This window comes from Bombina bombina, chromosome 5, assembly GCF_027579735.1.
Source record: "Bombina bombina isolate aBomBom1 chromosome 5, aBomBom1.pri, whole genome shotgun sequence".
In the NCBI taxonomy this organism is placed as follows: Eukaryota; Metazoa; Chordata; class Amphibia; order Anura; family Bombinatoridae; genus Bombina; species Bombina bombina.
In genome coordinates, this window is record NC_069503.1 from 1,143,882,681 (window position 1) to 1,143,901,312 (window position 18,632).

The following is an 18,632-nucleotide window of genomic DNA, read 5'->3' on the forward strand; positions in this document are numbered from 1 at the left end:
AACGGAATCTACTTTGCAAAGGAGCAACGCCTTTCTCAGCGTAGTCGAGCAGCATCTGCCCTTTAATATTACCCTCCTTTCGAATGTCCATGTCATGTGCAATATCTCTTACAGACTTACGTGGGAACCCTGGTAACACATTGTTCTTTGCTTCATGGATCTTACCCTTGTACCGTGGTTAAGTGCAGGCCTTTAAGGTATCTGTAATACGTCCAGTGGACTTGTTCAGTAGCTATCTGCGTCAGCTACGCGTGTTTCACCCCTATCTCAGCACAGGGCTTTGTCTGGCTTGATTTGATGGCGTAATCTCCACTCGTCATTCCTTTAAAGGAGAATTTCTTTCCTCCTCAGTCTATCGGGTGAATTTGAAACTTGTATTTCTCAATGAATTGCTTGTGGCTTTGTATTGTGGCAATTAGTCTCATACAAGAAACAATTTTCAATAAATGGCAGTACAGATTTAGACATTTGCTAAAAAAAACACTCATACATAATTTAATTATGCTATTTTACTTCATCCTTTAAGCGTATATTTTTTACTGTACTTAGAAAGAAACTTCTTAAAGGAAGTAAACAATTAACCTAGAAACGGGGCTCAATTTAACGCCTCATTCATGCCCTTTGGTTTTAGAGATCCCAGATTAAAAATCCATTTGCCTTCCTTTTGAAGCAGGATTTTATCCAGGTTACCTTTTCTCTCCCCTAGATCTACCAGTTCTAAACCTCTGAATCTCAACTCCTCCTCCTTGCTATCATGAGTTAGAAAGAAATGCCTTGCAACGCTGCTGTACTTTATGCATTTATTCTTATTGTGACGTTTATGCTCCTTCAGTTCCCGATATGTTTTTCCTACGTACCATTGATCATTATAAGTGCTGATAAACCTGATTATTTTCTGTTTATTTTCTATTTTGGGATCAAATAGTAAACTATCTCTATTGCTCTCTTTTGCCCTGCAATAAGCTGTAGTCGAGGATTTCTGTGGATATCCTCTATCAAGAAATCTCACTCTATTTTTTACTTCCTTTTTAAATTTATTAACATCAGTACAATTTCTATGATGTCTTAAATACTAGCCCTGAGGTATATTTTTAATCATACTCAGGACATGGTGGCTTAATGCACGTAGCAAAGTATTACCGGCAGTGCTTTTCCTAGAGGTTTCCATCACTATTTCAGTGCCATTTTTTATATTTTTAAGTCCAGAAATGGTATTTCTTTAGTACTGTATGAATAAGGAAATTTTAAATTTAAATTTGTTATTTAGTTTCCTCATAAAGGATTCTAGTTCTTCTTGATTACCCTCCCAGAACATTATCACATCATCGATGAACCTTAGCCATAAACCTATATGGTCCTGGTCATCATTAGATGCAACCGGTACTTGTTCTCTTTTCCATTCACCTAAATAAAGGCAGGCATAAGTTGGGGCACAACATGTGCCCATTGCCGTTCCTCTTGTTTGTTCATTATATTTTTTTATCAAATACAAAATAATTATGATTAAGAACAAATCTCTAGAGGTTTGTTACGATACAAAGAATAAATTGGATGAATTATTTAACTCTGGTTAATAACTGATGGCGAGCTCCTTTAAATATGAATGGGTACCCTTCATTTATAGTCTAGTGGACTTTTTGAGATTTTTTCTGCTTGTGGCATTATGTTTAATAGGAATAATAAATGTATATTTTTTTGTTTATAACTAGTATTGTACTGATTTTTTTACTGTTTCCTTAAGGGTGTACTGTTCTGCACAGTGTAGGGGAGGGTAGCATTGAGAGACTCCCCCTATCCTGAAGACGTAGTTTGTTTCTTTTTATCTTCTGTAATTTAATAATTTATACCTCTGCGCTCTGTCCACCTGTTACTACTAAGAAATTACAGGTGTATATTAACTAGGATTTTGTATTTTTCTGCTGCCAGTCTTGCATTATACAATATAGAAATATATGTTTATATTTAGTTATAGGGTGGGGAACAGAACTGAATTTGGGTCTGTTTGTTTAATAAATTGATTGCTAGGCAACCTTAAGGGTAGAGAACAGGCAAGGGCCTTTGCTGGATTTATTTTTCTGATATCTGCCTGACGTGAGCCTAGTTTGAGTTGAGAATTGAGTATGTGGTCATGTTCCAATTACATTTCCTTGTTCCCTGCAGGACAATTGAAGGGATGTTCCGCAAACTGAATAACCTGTCTGAGCGCCTGCACCAGTCTTACTTCTTCTACTTGTTACCTTCATTGTCACGATTTGTGTCCATCGGGATCTACATGCCAGCCATTGGCTTCATCATTTTAATTCTCATCCTCCGCATATCCTTTACTGAGGTTTGGTAGCAGTTCTGGGATATGATAAAGCAGGCTGGGGATCTGATGCTGTTTTGTATGAGTGGGGGGTGATATAGCTGTTACACATGGAGTGGAATATAGTGATAGTAAGGTACCTTTATTATTACACCCTTGTGTTTCCTGCAATCTGTGCAGCTGTTTGGATGTAGTATTATGTTCTCCTTAACAGGAAACTCACTCTCTGGACCTGTGGATTAAGCTCAGTCGGTCTGAGATAGTGACAGAGGACGGAGAGCTGGACGATGAAGAGGAGGTAAATCTTGGTTGTGTTAACACTAGATTGATTTATATGTTTTTCAGATTTCTATGTAAGTATAGGATAGTTGTTTGTACTGTGGCCCCAGTGTACACAATTTATATCTCCGCTGGTTCTTCCTGACGTAGTTCAGGGATCAGAATTTGTGTAATTTTCCTTTTTTTTCACCCTTTTCATCCTCCTAATTATGTGAATATACATAGACAGAAACTGATGGTTTCTTATTCATTTCCATGTGAGGACCCTGAAAATTCATGACATTATGACCTTAATATGTATAGCTTACAGCAGAAAAGGGAGCGAGGGCATATGACAGAAACCTTCATGTCTATTAAGGTATTTAATAAAGCTGAGGATACTTCAGGAACAACAGAACGCGGGGTCGGGATCTGAAGGTGTAGGGAAGAAGGATCAGGAGTGCAAGACAGTGTGATAACTTCATGGAATAAGCGTTCAATAGAGGTGCTAATGGCAAATGATGGGCTCTTTATTAGATAGTCATAAGAACTAATTAGTTCATGTGCCTTCTGGTTCTTGTATGCTGTCAAAATGTATCTTTTGGTGTATTATCGTGTTAATATTATAATTTATTTATAAAGCACCATCATATTCTGTAGCGCTGGGTACATGAGTAGAGGTGCATATGAGGATCCTTATGTACAATAAATTTATATATATGAAACAAACTCTAGCCTCGCGCTCTGCCTTACCCGACCGTTACTTCCTGATTCCTTGCTATGGCACAATGGAGCATGGGATGACGTCACTCGTAGACGAACTGCAACAGGTATCCGGACTACAGCACTCACTCCGTCCAAGGAGCGCTAAAAGGTACAGAATTACAAAGGAATGTCCAGATCCAACATGCAGATAAAACTTACACTGTTTTTACATGGCTTTCAGAATAAAGAAGTATCAGCAGATACAATTTCTCCAAAACCTAGACTGACATGTTAGCATAGACAGCTGGGCGATCTGCAGCAGACATGTTTCGTGCCTACAGGCACTTGTTCACTGCTCACAGGTGTCCCAGCTCCTCATCCTTAAATAGGTCATTCTTAAAGGTATAGACACATACATATAGAATTCAAATTCATCCTATGCTAACAAACTAACTATTGTTATATATACAATTCACAGACATATCAAACTTGGAGAAATTGTATCTGCTGATACACTGTGTTTTTACATGGCTTTCAGAATAAAGAAGTAAGTTTTATCTGCATGTTGGATCTGGACTTTCCTTTGTAATTATATATATATATATATCTCCAGTTAAACACAACAAAGTAAAAGAGAGAGAGGATGGGAGGAAGGTCTTCCAGTCTGTAGGTTGAAGGACGAGCAATGGATTGTAGTTGTAGCAGTGAGATAAGGTAGTTAAATATTTATATATTTTATTGGTTGGGGTAAAGAGGACCTTTCAGAGAAGAGGTGGGAAGCGACTCAATAGTTGGGTTTCTAAAGAGAACTTGAAGCTATAGAAAGTAGGAAACTGTCTGGTGGAGCTGGGTAAAACGTTCGAGAGAGCAGGCGCAGCACGGGGGGAAGTTTTAAAGGCAGGAGAGGAAAGTAGCAATTATGGAATTGGATAGATGTAGGTTAAAGGTTATGTTTTTAGAAACCTGTGCTAACTTCCCAAAAAAAATGGGGGTTATGTGGTTACAAGAAGACACCTAATTCTGCCCCTTATAGATCTGGCCTGCATCTCACCGTGAGTATGGGGGTACAATTTTGTGGACCAGTTATTAAAGAGGGTGTTGCTGAACTAGAAAAGGTTTAGAGAAGGGCAATAATATTAATAATGGGAGCTGTGAACAGAGTTTAGTCTAATAGGGTCTGTTTACTTTAGAAAAGCTGTGCATACAGGTGATTTACACTCTATAAATATATCCATGGGGCATATAGAGTTATCTGGAGAGCGGCTTATTCCAAGAAAATGGTTTGTTACAAGAAGTCCCACTTTATGATTAGAGGAAATGTTCAGCAACAAAAAGAGGATTTGGGGTTAATGCTATTATTTGTGATTGCCTGTGTGTAACAGGTAGATAGGTTAACTGTATCAGCTCACTCGGCTGTTTTTACTACTTGAAAAGGAATAAACAGACGCAAGCTAAAACATGTAACAAATTAATTTGACTTTACCGTCTTTTTTTAAACGTTTATGGTTTTATATAGATTATGGCATTTTAAACAACTTTCTAATGTACTTCTATTTAATTTGCTTTGTTCTCTTGATGTCATTTGTTAAAATGCATTCCTATGTTTTCTCAGGAGCTGCAACACATTTCTGGGAGATAGCTGCTGATTGGTGGCTGTCCATAAATGCCTCTAGTCATTGGCTCACCTGATGTGCTCAGTTAGCTCCCAGAGTACGAAGCGAATTTGATAATAGATATAAATTGCAAAGTTGTTTAAACTTGTATTCTCTTTAAACATAATAAAGTACTATCAGCTAGATTCTTAACGATTCATAACGATGCTTTTCCCCTAACACCGCTATTACAAGTCTTGTAGGTATAGGTGTACCGCACACCTTTTTGGCCGTCGCGCAACGTCAGTACCGCACTTTTAAAAAAGTCCTTTTCTTTTTAAAGATACAATGAGTCCACGGATTTCATCCTTACTTGTGGGATATCGCCTCCTGGTCAGCAGGAGGAGGCAAATAGCACCACAGCAGAGCTGTATATATAGCTCCTCCCTTCCCTCCCACTCCAGTCATTCTCTTTGCCTGTGTTAGTGATAGGAAGAGGTAAAGTGAGGTGTTAGTTTAGATTCTTCAATCAAGAGTTTATTATTTTTAAAATGGTACCAGTGAGTGCTATTTTATTCTGCGTGTAGCCGTATTCCTTGTCAGCCTCTAGAGTAGAGCTACAAGTGGCTTAAAAGCAATGGGAACTGGGGGGATTTTCATTCACTCTGCGCCTCCCATATTATGTGCTGCCCTGCAGATGATGGTCTTAGCAGATATTATCTATGACCCTGTTTGTTCCCCCAGAACTACAAGAGGAGAAGAAACAGGACCTCTTGATCGTGTGGGACAAGTCATGCTGTCGCTCAGCATAGAGGTATGTGCAGTCCTTTCATTTCTGGGACATATATTTAACTCAGAACAGACTGTTTTTCTCATATTTGATGTGAGGGGTCATAATCTATTATGAAGAAGTTACTCGACACTTACATGTGCCATGTGTATAAGGGTTCCCCTCATTTATCTGCGACTGGCATGTCAGACAGTAATCTTGTTGAGGAAGAAATACAAGATAGTCTGATGGCCTGTTTATTGGGACTGTGGGCTGACGCTGGGGATTCTCGGAGTTGTAACATGTACTCCGGTGTTTGGTTTTACCTGTGTGTTTGTTAGGTGCACTGGAGTTTATCGTGACCCAGCATTTGTATGTTTATTTTAGCCGTGTTCAGCCGCGGTTTCGTTGCTGCCCACGATGGGCGGAGATTGTCGTTCGCGCACTGGAGAAGCCGCACTGTTTCCTGTTCCCGGCACCCGATTGCAGACGCCGGTGTTCCTTGGACCGCATGACTAGGTGTAAATAGTCACAGCGGTCTTAGGCACTCTGCTCATCGAGTCGACGGTGTCACGTGGGGGCAGGTAGGCGCCGCAGAAGAGCTGTGGCGAGGTGCACTGTTCTGTTTTTGGCCGTTGTATGACCGGTCAGAATTAAAGTCTGTTACTATCCTTATTAGACGTATCAGAGTGTGGGGCAATAACATTTGGGTATTTTTATCCTTAAAGGTGCAGCGACACTTTGTTTGCAGGGCATTTGTAATATCTTAGATTTTCTTTACTAAAAATTTATCAAAAAGTTTCATACTACAGTTAAAACCAAGATTGCTTTGTTTATTTGTTATCATGGAAGATCTTCAAAACTTCACATGTTCCATGTGTTTGCATGCCAATGTGGAACCTCCTGTTACTTTTTGTCCCTCATGCACTGAGAGGGCATTACAGTTTAGAGAGCAGATTTTCTTTAATAAAAGTCTATCAAAAGTGGATGTTTCTCAGGGTTCTGCTGATGAGAATCAGAGTATGCCGCAACTTTCTCCCCAAGCGTCACAGCCCTTAACGCCAGCTTAAGCGGCGCCAAGTTCCTCGGCGGCTTCTGCTGCTATCACACTGCAGGACATAGCTGCAGTTATGTCATCTACACTTTCTGAGGCGTTATCTGCCTTTCTCGTATTCCAAGGCAAACGCAGTTGGAAGGATAATCACATGATCAATACAGCTTCTGATTCTTTGATGGCGATCTCAGATGTACCCTCCCAGGGCTCTGAATTGGAGGGTATGGAGGTCCTATCCGAGGGTGAACTTTCTGACTCAGGAAGTGTCTTACCTCAGACGGATTCAGATGTGGTTTCTTTCAGGTTTAAGCTTGAACACCTCCCTCTGTTATTAAGGGAGGTTTTGGTGACTCTGGACGACTGTGATTCAATTGTGGCTCCTCCAGAGAAATTGAGTAAGTTGGACAGATATTTAGAGGTCCCTTTTTAGTCTGATGTTTTTAGAGTTCCTAAGAGGACTTCAGAAATTATTGCTAAGGAATGGGAGAGACCGGGTATTCCATTCTCCCCTTCTCCTGTTTTCAAGAAGATATACCCTATAGCGGACGCTATTAGGGACTTTTGGTAAACAGTCTCTAAGGTGGAGGGAGCTATTTCCACCTTGGCTAAACAAACTACTATCCCTATCGAGGATAGTTGTGCTTTCAAGGACCCTATGGATAAGAAATTGGAGGGTCTCCTTAAAAGGATCTACGTTCATCAGGGGTTGCTATTGCAACCAGCGGCCTGCATTGTTACGGTTACAACTGCGGCGGCTTATTGGTTTGATGCTTTGGAAGAATCTCTTAAAGCTGAGACTTCTTTGGAAGAAATACAAGATGGGATTAAAGCTCTCAAATTAGCTAATGCCTTTATTACAGATGCTTCCTTGCAGATTACCAAATTGGCGGCTAAGAGTTCAGGGTTTTCCATCTTAGCACGCAGAGCATTATGGTTGAAATCTTGGTCTGCAGATGTGTCATCTAAGTCTAAGCCTTTGGCTATTCCTTACAAGGGGAAGACCCTGTTCGGACCTGACTAGAAGGAAATTATTTCTGACATCACGGGAGGCAAGGGTCATCTCCTCCCTCAGGATAAGAGATCCAAACAGAGAGGTCGATAGAGTAATTTTCGTTCCTTTCAAAACTTCAAGGGTATCCCCCCTTCCTCTTCCTCTAAACAGGAAGGTACCTATTCTCAACCCAAGTCTACCTGGAGACCCACTCAGTCCTGGAACAAGGGTAAACAATCCAAGAAGCCTGCTGCTGCTCCCAAGTCAGCATGAAGGGTTGGCCCCCGATCCGGGACCGTATCTAGTAGGGGTAGACTGTCTTTCTTCGTCCAGGCTTGAATGAGAGATGTTCAGGATCCCTGGGCATTAGAGATAGTGTCTCAGGGATACAAGCTGGAATTCAGAAATTCTTCCCCCAGAGGAAGGTTTCTTCTTTCTCTATTGTCTGTAGACCAGATAAAGAGAGAGGCGTTCTTACGCTGTGTAAAAGACCTCTCCTCCATGGGAGTATTCAAATCCATTTGTAGTCCCCCAAAAAGAGGGAACTTTCCGACCTATCTTAGATCTCAAGAGTCTAAACAAGTTTCTCAGAGTTACATCTTTCAAGATGGAAACTATTTGTACCATTGATCCAGGAGGGTCAATTCATGACAACGCTGGATCTAAAGGATGCATATCTTCATGTTCCTATCCACAGAGATCATCACAAGTTCCTGAGGTTTGCCTTTCTGGACAAACATTTTTAGTTTGTGGCTCTTTCGGTCTGATCACGGCGCCCAGGATTTTAACAAAAATTATGGGGTCTTTATTGGCAGTTCTAAGGCCGTGGGGCATCGCGGTGGCGCCTTATCTGGACGATATACTGATCCAGGCATCGTCATTTCAACTGACAAGATCTCATACCGACGTGCTTTCCTTCCTAAGGACCCACGGGTGGAAGGTAAACCTGGAAAAGAGTTTGTTAGTTCCTCAGACAAGAGTACCCTTTCTGGGAACTGTAATCGACTCTATTTCAATGAAGATCTTTCTGACAGAGGTCAGAAAGTTAAAAATTCTGAATACTTGTCGAACCTTTCAGTCCAATCCTCGTCCGTCAGTGGCTCAGTGCATGGAGGTAATCGGATTGATGGTGGCAACGATGGACATCGTTCTGTTTGCTAGTTTTCATCTCAGGCCTCTGCAACTAAGCATGCTCAGGCAGTGGAATGGAGATTATACAGATTTGTCTCCTCGAATAAATCTAGATCAGGAGACAAGGGACTCTCTTCTATGGGGGTTGTCGCTGGATCATCTATCCCAGGGGACATGCTTCCGCAGACTCTCATGGGTGATAGTGACAACGGATGCCAGCCTGTTAGGATGGGGAGCAGTCTGGAACTCTCTAAGAGCTCAGGGTGTATGGACTCAGACGGAGTCTTTCCTTCCCATCAATATCCTAGATTTGAGAGCCATATTCAATGAGCTTCGGGCTTGGCCTCAGTTGGCTTCGGCCCAATTCATCAGATTCCAGTCGGACAATATAACAACGGTAGCTTACAACAATCATCAGGGAGGAACAAGAAGTTCCTTAGCGATGACAGAAGTAGCCAAGATAATACAGTGGGCGGAGTCTCACTCTTGCCATCTGTCTGCGATCCACATCCCAGGGGTGGAAAACTGGGAAGCAGATTTTCTGAGCAGACAGACATTTCATCCGGGAGAGTGGGAACTCCATCCGGAGATGTTTTCAGACCTGATTCTCAGATGGGGCAGGCCGGAGTTGGATCTCATGGCATCTCGCCAGAATGCCAAGCTTCCGAGATCCAGGTCCAGGGATCCCCAGGCCGAGCTGATAGATGCCTTGGCAGTTCCTTGGTCTTTCAGCCTAGCTTATGTATTTCCTCCATTTGCTCTCCTTCCCCGGGTGATTGCTCGAGTCAAACAAGAGAAGGCATTGGTGATCCTCATCGCTCCTGCGTGGCATCGCAGGACTTGGTATGCCGATCTGGTGGACATGTCATCTCATCTAGTTTCTCTGCAGCTGACTGCATGGAGATTGAATGCTTTAGTTTTGTCTAAGCGTGGGTTTTCGGATGCGGTCATAGATACCTTGATTCAGGCACGTAAGCCTGTTACTAGAAAAATTTACCATAAGATATGGCGTAAATATCTTTATTGGTGCAAATCCAAGGGCTACTCATGGAGTAGGGTTAGGATTCCCAGGATTTTGTCTTTTTTCCAAGACGGATTGGAGAAAGGGTTGTCGGCAAGTTCCTTAAAAGGACAGATTTCTGCTTTATCTATTTTGTTACACAAGCGTCTGGCAGATGTTCCAGATGTTCAATCTTTTTGTCAGGCTCTGACTAGAATCAGGCCTGTATTTAGACCAATTGCTCCTCCTTGGAGTTTGAATTTAGTTCTTAAAGTTCTTCAAGGGGTTCCGTTTGAACCTATGCATTCCATAGATATTAAGTTATTATCTTGGAAAGTTTTATTTTTGGTTGCTATTTCTTCTGCTCGCAGAGTGTCTGAGCTTTCGGCATTACAATGTGATTCTCTTTATCTTATTTTTCATTCGGATAAGGTGGTGTTACGTACCAAACCTGGTTTTCTTCCTAAGGTTGTTTCCAATAAAAATATTAATCAGGAAATTGTTGTTCCTTCTTTGTGTCCTAATCCTTCTTTTAAGAAGGAGCGGCTGTTACATAATTTGGACGTGGTCCGTGCCTTGAAGTTCTACTTAAAGGCGACTAAGGATTTTCGTCAATCGTCCTTGTTTGTCGTTTTTTCAGGGAGATCTAGGGGTCAGAAAGCTATGGCTACCTCTTTCTTTTTGGCTGAAGAGTATCATCCGTTTTGCCTATGAGACTGCTGGACAGCAGCCTCCTGAACGAATAACGGCTCATTCCACTAGGGCTGTGGCTTCCTCCTGGGCATTCAAAAATGATGCTTCTGTTGAACAGATTTGCAAAGCTGTAACTTGGTCGTCTCTTCACACTCTTTCCAAATTTTACAAATTTGATACCTTTGCCTCGGCTGAGGCGGTTTTTCAAGCAGTGGTGCCTTCTGTTTAGGTTCCCTGTCTGGTCCCTCCCTTTTCATCCGTGTACTATAGCTTTGGTATTGTATCCCACAAGTAAGGATGAAATTCATGGACTCGTATCTTTAAAAAGAAAAGGAAATTTATGCTTACCTGATAAATTTGTTTCTTTTTAGATACGATGAGTCCACGGCCCACCCTGTTTTCTCAGACAGGTCTTTATTTTGGTTAAACTTCAGTCACCTCTGCATCTTGGCTTTTCCTTTCTCTTCCTAACTTCGTTCGAATGACTGGAGTGGGAGGGAAGGGAAGAGCTATATATATACAGCTCTGCTGTGGTGCTCTTTGCCTGCTGAGCATGAGGCGATATCCCACAAGTAAGGATGAAATCCGTGGACTCATCGTATCTAAAAAGAAACAAATTTATCAGGTAAGCATAAATTTCCTTTTTCAATGCGACTTTCATAGCGCCTGTATTACAAGTTTTGCTGTGAGGCCAAAAAGTGAGCAATACACCCTCACCCTATAGAAATCGGATCTTTTACCTGTTAAAAAAAAACCAAAAAAACCCCCAACAGTAAAATCCACCACCCACCCAACCAAACCCCACAAATAAAAACCTATCTATATAAACCTAAGCTAACCATTTCCCTGAAAAGGGCATTTAGCTCTTTTACATTGCCCAAACCCTAAACTAAAATAAAACCCACCCAATAAACCCTTAAAAAAAACCTTCTTCCGATCGCTGCTGTAGAATGAAGTTTCCCTTTAAATGACGTCATCCAAGATGGCGTCCCTTACATTCCGATTGGCTGATAGAATTCTAAGGGACGCCATCTTGGATGACGTCACTTAAAAGGAAACTTCATTCTACAGCAGCGATCGGAAGTAGAGGATGCTCCCTGCTGGATGTCTTGAAGATGGACCAGCTCCACGCTGGATGGATGAAGATAGAAGATGCTGTCTGGATGAAGACTTCGGCCCGCTTGGATGAAGACTTCGGCCCGCTTGGATGAAGACTTCGGCCCGCTTGGATGAAGACTTCGGCCCGCTTGGATGAAGACTTCTGCCGCCTGGATGAGGATGGATGTCCGGTCTTCAAAAACTGTAAGTGGATCGTCGGGGGTTAGTGTTAGGTCTTAAGGGTTTATTGGGTGGGTTTTATTTTTAGCTTAGGGTTTGGGCAATGTAAAATAGCTAAATGCCCTTTTCAGGGAAATGGTTAGCTTAGGTTTATTTAGATAGGTTTTTATTTGGGGGGTTGGTTTTGTGGGTGGTGGGTTTTACTGTTGGGTGGGTTGTTTTTATTTATTTTTTTCAGGTAAAAGTGCTTATTTCTTTGGGGCAATGCCTCGCAAAAGGCACTTTTAAGGGCCATTGGAAGTTTATTGTAGGCTAGGGTTTTTTTTTTATTTTGGGGGGGCTTTTTTATTTTAGTAGGGCTATTAGATTAGGAGTAATTTGTTTTTATTTTTGATCATTTCTTTTCTCTTGTTAAGTGTATCCAGTCCACGGATCATCCATTACTTGTGGGATATATTCCCTTCCCAACAGGAAGTTGCAAGAGGATCACCCACAGCAGAGCTGCTATATAGCTCCTCCCCTCACATGTCATATCCAGTCATTCTCTTGCAACCCTCAACATGGATGGAGGTCGTGAGAGGAGTGTGGTGTTTTATACTTAATTAATTCTTCAATCAAAAGTTTGTTATTTTTAAATGGCACCGGAGTGTGCTGTTTTTTCTCAGGCAGTATTTGGAAGAATAATCTGCCTGCGTTTTCTATGATCTTAGCAGAAGTAACTAAGATCCACTGGCTGTTCTCACACATTCTGAGGAGTCGGGTAACTTCAGAAAGGGAATGGCGTGCGGGGTCTCCTGCAACTAAGGTATGTGCAGTAAAATAATTTTCTAAGGAATGGAATTTGACTAAGAAAATGCTGCTAATACTGAAGTAATGTAGTAAGCCTTAAATGCAGTAGAAGCGACTGGTATCAGGCTTGTCAATAGAGATACATACTCTTTAAAAAAGGATGTTTAAAACGTTTGCTGGCATGTTTAATCGTTTTTTTTTTAGGTACATTGGTGATAAAACTTATCGGGGCATTATTTTTTCCACATGGCTGACTTATTTTCTGCATAGAAACAGTTAACTGAGGCTTTCCACTGTTGTAATAATGAGTGGGAGGGGCCTATTTTAGCGCTTTTTTGCGCAGTAAAAATTCAGACTGTCTTCCTGCTTCTTCCTGCATGATCCAGGTCGTCTCTAGAGAGCTCAAGGGACTTCAAAAGTCATTTTGAGGGAGGTAATCAGTCACAGCAGACCTGTGACAGTGTGTTTGACTGTGTTAAAAACGTTTTTTCTCTATTTATTATCCGTTTTGGGTATTAAGGGGTTAATCATCCATTTGCAAGTGGGTGCAATGCTCTGCTAACTTAATACATTTACTGTGAAAATTTGGTTGCTATAACTGATTTGGTTCATTGTTATTTCAACTTGAGACAGGTTTTTGTGCTTAGGCGCAGTAGCGTTTTTTATATTGCTTGTAAACTTATTTTAAAGTGTTTACCAAGCTTGCTAGTCTCATTGCTAGTCTGTTTACACATGTCTGACACAGATGAATCTGTTTGTTCATTATGTTTGAAGGCCAGTGAGGAGCCCCATAGAAATATGTGTACTAAATGTATTGATTTCACTTTAAATAATAAAGATCAGTCTTTATCTGTAAAAGAATTATCACCAGACAACGAGGGGGAAGTTATGCAGACTAACTCTCCTCACGTGTCAGTACCTTCGCCTCCCGCTCAGGAGGCGCGTGCTAATATGGCGCCAAGTACATCAGAGACGCCCATAGCAATCACTTTACAGGACATGGCTACAATCATGAATAATACCCTGACAGAAGTATTATCTAGATTGCCAGAATTAAGAGGCAAGCGCGATAGCTCTGGGATTAGAACAGAGCGCGCTGGTGCTGTGAGAGTCATGTCCGATACTGCGTCACAGTTTGCAGAACATGAGGACGGAGAGCTTCATTCTGTGGGTGACGGATCTGATCCAGGGAAACCGGATTCAGAGATCTCAAATTTTAAATTTAAGCTTGAGAACCTCCGGGTATTGCTAGGAGAGGTTTTAGCAGCTCTGAATGACTGTAACACAGTTGCAATTCCAGAGAAATTGTGTAGGCTGGATAGATACTATGCGGTGCCGGTGTGTACTGACGTTTTTCCTATACCTAAAAGGCTTACAGAAATTATTAGCAAGGAGTGGGATAGACCCAGTGTGCCTTTTTCCCCACCTCCTATATTTAGGAAAATGTTTCCAATAGACGCCACTACACGGGACTTATGGCAGACGGTCCCTAAGGTGGAGGGAGCAGTTTGTACTTTAGCTAAGCGTACCACTATCCCGGTGGAGGATAGTTGTTCTTTTTCTGATCCAATGGATAAAAAATTAGAAGGTTACCTTAAGAAAATGTTTGTTCAACAAGGTTTTATCTTGCAGCCCCTTGCATGCATTGCGCCTGTCACTGCTGCTGCGGCATTCTGGTTTGAGTCTCTGGAAGAGGCCATTCATACAGCTCCATTGGATGAAATTATGGACAAGCTTAAAGCACTTAAGCTAGCTAATGCATTTGTTTCTGATGCCATTGTACATTTAACTAAACTAACGGCTAAGAACTCTGGATTCGCCATCCAGGCGCGGAGAGCGCTATGGCTTAAATCCTGGTCAGCTGACGTGACTTCTAAATCTAAATTACTTAATATTCCTTTCAAGGGGCAGACCTTATTCGGGCCCGGCTTGAAAGAAATTATTGCTGACATTACTGGAGGTAAGGGTCATACCCTTCCTCAGGACAGGGCCAAATCAAAGGCCAAACAGTCTAATTTTCGTGCCTTTCGAAATTTCAAGGCAGGAGCAGCATCAACTTCCTCCGCTCCAAAACAGGAAGGAACTGTTGCTCGTTACAGACAGGCCTGGAAGACTAACCAGTCCTAGAACAAGGGCAAGCAGGCCAGAAAACCTACTACTGCCCCTAAGACAGCATGAAGGAACGGCCCCCTATCCGGAAACTGATCTAGTGGGGGGCAGACTTTCTCTCTTCGCCCAGGCGTGGGCAAGAGATGTCCAGGATCCCTGGGCGTTGGAGATCATATCTCAGGGATATCTTCTGGACTTCAAAGCTTCTCCTCCTCGAGGGAGATTCCATCTATCAAGGTTATCAGAAAACCAGATAAAGAAAGAGGCATTCCTACGCTGTGTACAAGACCTCCTAGTAATGGGGGTGATCCACCCTGTTCCACGGACGGAACAAGGGCAGGGATTTTACTCAAATCTGTTTGTGGTTCCCAAGAAAGAGGGAACCTTCAGACCAATCTTGGACCTAAAGATCTTAAACAAATTCCTAAGAGTTCCATCATTCAAAATGGAAACTATTCGAACCATCCTACCCATGATCCAAGAGGGTCAGTACATGACCACAGTGGACTTAAAGGATGCCTACCTTCACATACCAATTCACAAAGATCATTATCGGTACCTAAGATTTGCCTTTCTAGACAGGCATTACCAATTTGTAGCTCTTCCCTTTGGGTTAGCTACGGCCCCGAGAATCTTTACAAAGGTTCTGGGCTCACTTCTGGCGGTTCTAAGACCGCGAGGCATAGCGGTGGCTCCGTATATAGACGACATCCTGATACAGGCGTCAAGCTTTCAAATTGCCAAGTCTCATACAGAGATAGTTCTGGCATTTCTGAGGTCGCATGGGTGGAAAGTGAACGTGGAAAAGAGTTCTCTATCACCACTCACAAGAGTCTCCTTCCTAGGGACTCTTATAGATTCTGTAGAGATGAAAATTTACCTGACGGAGTCCAGGTTATCAAAACTTATAAATGCTTGCCGTGTCCTTCATTCCATTCCACGCCCGTCAGTGGCTCAGTGCATTGAAGTAATCGGCTTAATGGTAGCGGCAATGGACATAGTGCCATTTGCGCGCCTGCATCTCAGACCGCTGCAATTATGCATGCTAAGTCAGTGGAATGGGGATTACTCAGATTTGTCCCCTCTACTAAATCTGGATCGAGAGACCAGAGATTCTCTTCTCTGGTGGCTTTCTCGGGTCCATCTGTCCAAGGGCATGACCTTTCGCAGGCCAGATTGGACGATTGTAACAACAGATGCCAGCCTTCTAGGTTGGGGCGCAGTCTGGAACTCCCTGAAGGCTCAGGGATCGTGGACTCACGAGGAGAAACTCCTCCCAATAAATATTCTTGAGTTAAGAGCAATATTCAATGCTCTTCTAGCTTGGCCTCAGTTAGCAATACTGAGGTTCATCAGATTTCAGTCGGACAACATCACGACTGTGGCTTACATCAACCATCAAGGGGGAACCAGGAGTTCCCTAGCGATGTTAGATGTTTCAAAGATAATTCGTTGGGCAGAGTCTCACTCTTGCCACCTGTCAGCGATCCACATCCCAGGCGTGGAGAACTGGGAGGCGGATTTTCTAAGTCGCCAGACTTTTCATCCGGGGGAGTGGGAACTTCATCCGGAGGTGTTCGCTCAACTGATTCATCGTTGGGGCAAACCAGAACTGGATCTCATGGCGTCTCGCCAGAACGCCAAGCTCCCTTGTTACGGATCCAGGTCCAGGGACCCGGGAGCGGCGCTGATAGATGCTCTAGCAGCCCCTTGGTTATTCAACATGGCTTATGTGTTTCCACCGTTTCCGCTGCGGCCTCGACTGATTGCCAAGATCAAACAGGAGAGAGCATTGGGCCACGCAGGACCTGGTATGCAGACCTAGTGGACATGTCGTCCTGTCCACCATGGTCTCTACCTCTGAGGAAGGACCTTCTAATACAAGGTCCTTTCAACCATCCAAATCTAATTTCTCTGAGGCTGACTGCATGGAGATTGAACGCTTGATCCTATCAAAGTGTGGCTTCTCAGAGTCAGTTATTGATACCTTAATACAGGCACGGAAGCCTGTTACCAGAAAAATCTACCATAAGATATGGCGTAAATACTTGTATTGGTGCGAATCCAAGAGTTACTCATGGAGTAAAGTTAGGATTCCTAGGATATTGTCCTTTCTACAAGAGGGCTTAGAAAAGGGCTTATCTGCTAGTTTGTTAAAGGGACAGATTTCTGCTCTGTCTATTCTTTTGCACAAGCGTCTGGCAGAAGTTCCAGACGTCCAGGCTTTTTGTCAGGCTTTGGCTAGGATTAAGCCTGTGTTTAAAACTGTTGCTCCTCCGTGGAGCTTAAACTTGGTTCTTAAAGTTCTTCAAGGTGTTCCGTTTGAACCCCTTCATTCTATTGATATTAAGCTTTTATCTTGGAAAGTTCTGTTTTTGATGGCTATTTCCTCGGCTCGAAGAGTCTCTGAGTTATCTGCCTTACATTGTGATTCTCCTTATCTGATTTTTCATTCAGACAAGTTAGTTCTGCGTACCAAACCTGGGTTTTTACCTAAGGTGGTTTCTAACAGGAATATCAATCAAATGATTGTTGTCCCATCATTGTGCCCTAATCCTTCTTCAAAGAAGGAACGTCTTTTGCATAATCTGGACGTAGTCCGTGCCCTGAAGTTCTATTTACAGGCAACTAAAGATTTTCGTCAAACTTCTTCCCTGTTTGTCGTTTACTCTGGACAGAGGAGAGGTCAAAAAGCTTCGGCAACCTCTCTCTCCTTTTGGCTTCGTAGCATAATACGCTTAGCCTATGAGACTGCTAGACAGCAGCCCCCTGAAAGAATTGCAGCTCATTCTACTAGAGCTGTGGCTTCCACCTGGGCCTTTAAGAATGAGGCCTCTGTTGAACAGATTTGCAAGGCTGCGACTTGGTCTTCGCTTCACACTTTTTCAAAATTTTACAAATTTGACACTTTTGCTTCTTCGGAAGGCTGTTTTTGGGAGAAAGGTTCTACAGGCAGTGGTTCCTTCCGCTTAAGTTCCTGCCTTGTCCCTCCCATCATCCGTGTACTTTAGCTTTGGTATTGGTATCCCACAAGAAATGGATGATCCGTGGACTGGATACACTTAACAAGAGAAAACATAATTTATGCTTACCTGATAAATTTATTTCTCTTGTAGTGTATCCAGTCCACGGCCCGCCCTGTCCTTTTAAGGCAGATCTAAATTTTAATTAAAACTCCAGTCACCACTGCACCCTATGGTTTCTCCTTTCTTGTTTTGTTTCGGTCGAATGACTGGATATGACAGTTAGGGGAGGAGCTATATAGCAGCTCTGCTGTGGGTGATCCTCTTGCAACTTCCTGTTGGGAAGGGAATATATCCCACAAGTAATGGATGATCCGTGGACTGGATACACTACAAGAGAAATAAATTTATCAGGTAAGCATAAATTATGTTTTTTTATTTTGTGTAATTTAGTGTTTATTTCTCCAACATAGGTGTGTCCGGTCCACGGCGTCATCCTTACTTGTGGGATATTCTCTTCCCCAACAGGAAATGGCAAAGAGCCCAGCAAAGCTGGTCACATGATCCCTCCTAGGCTCCGCCTACCCCAGTCATTCTCTTTGCCGTTGTACAGGCAACATCTCCACGGAGATGGCTTAGAGTTTTTTAGTGTTTAACTGTAGTTTTTATTATTCAATCAAGAGTTTGTTATTTTGAAATAGTGCTGGTATGTACTATTTACTCAGAAACAGAAAAGAGATGAAGATTTCTGTTTGTATGAGGAAAATGATTTTAGCAACCGTCACTAAAATCCATGGCTGTTCCACACAGGACTGTTGAGAGCAATTAACTTCAGTTGGGGGAACAGTGTGCAGTCTCTTGCTGCTTGAGGTATGACACATTCTAACAAGACGATGTAATGCTGGAAGCTGTCATTTTCCCTATGGGATCTGGTAAGCCATGTTTATTACGATCGTAAATAAGGGCTTCACAAGGGCTTATTAAAACTGTAGACT

At 42.4% G+C, this 18,632-nt stretch overlaps 1 protein-coding gene across 1 annotated transcript in view; it reads left to right on the forward strand.

Moving 5' to 3' along the window:
* GPAA1 (glycosylphosphatidylinositol anchor attachment 1) overlaps positions 1 to 18,632 on the forward strand; it is a 68,773-nt gene that overhangs the window by 34,251 nt on the left and 15,890 nt on the right. Inside the window, exons 9-11 of the mRNA XM_053715973.1 lie at positions 2,161 to 2,329; positions 2,520 to 2,603; positions 5,558 to 5,674. Of these exons, the coding sequence (XP_053571948.1) occupies positions 2,161 to 2,329; positions 2,520 to 2,603; positions 5,558 to 5,674 (370 nt within the window). The remainder of the gene's footprint in view (positions 1 to 2,160; positions 2,330 to 2,519; positions 2,604 to 5,557; positions 5,675 to 18,632) is intronic.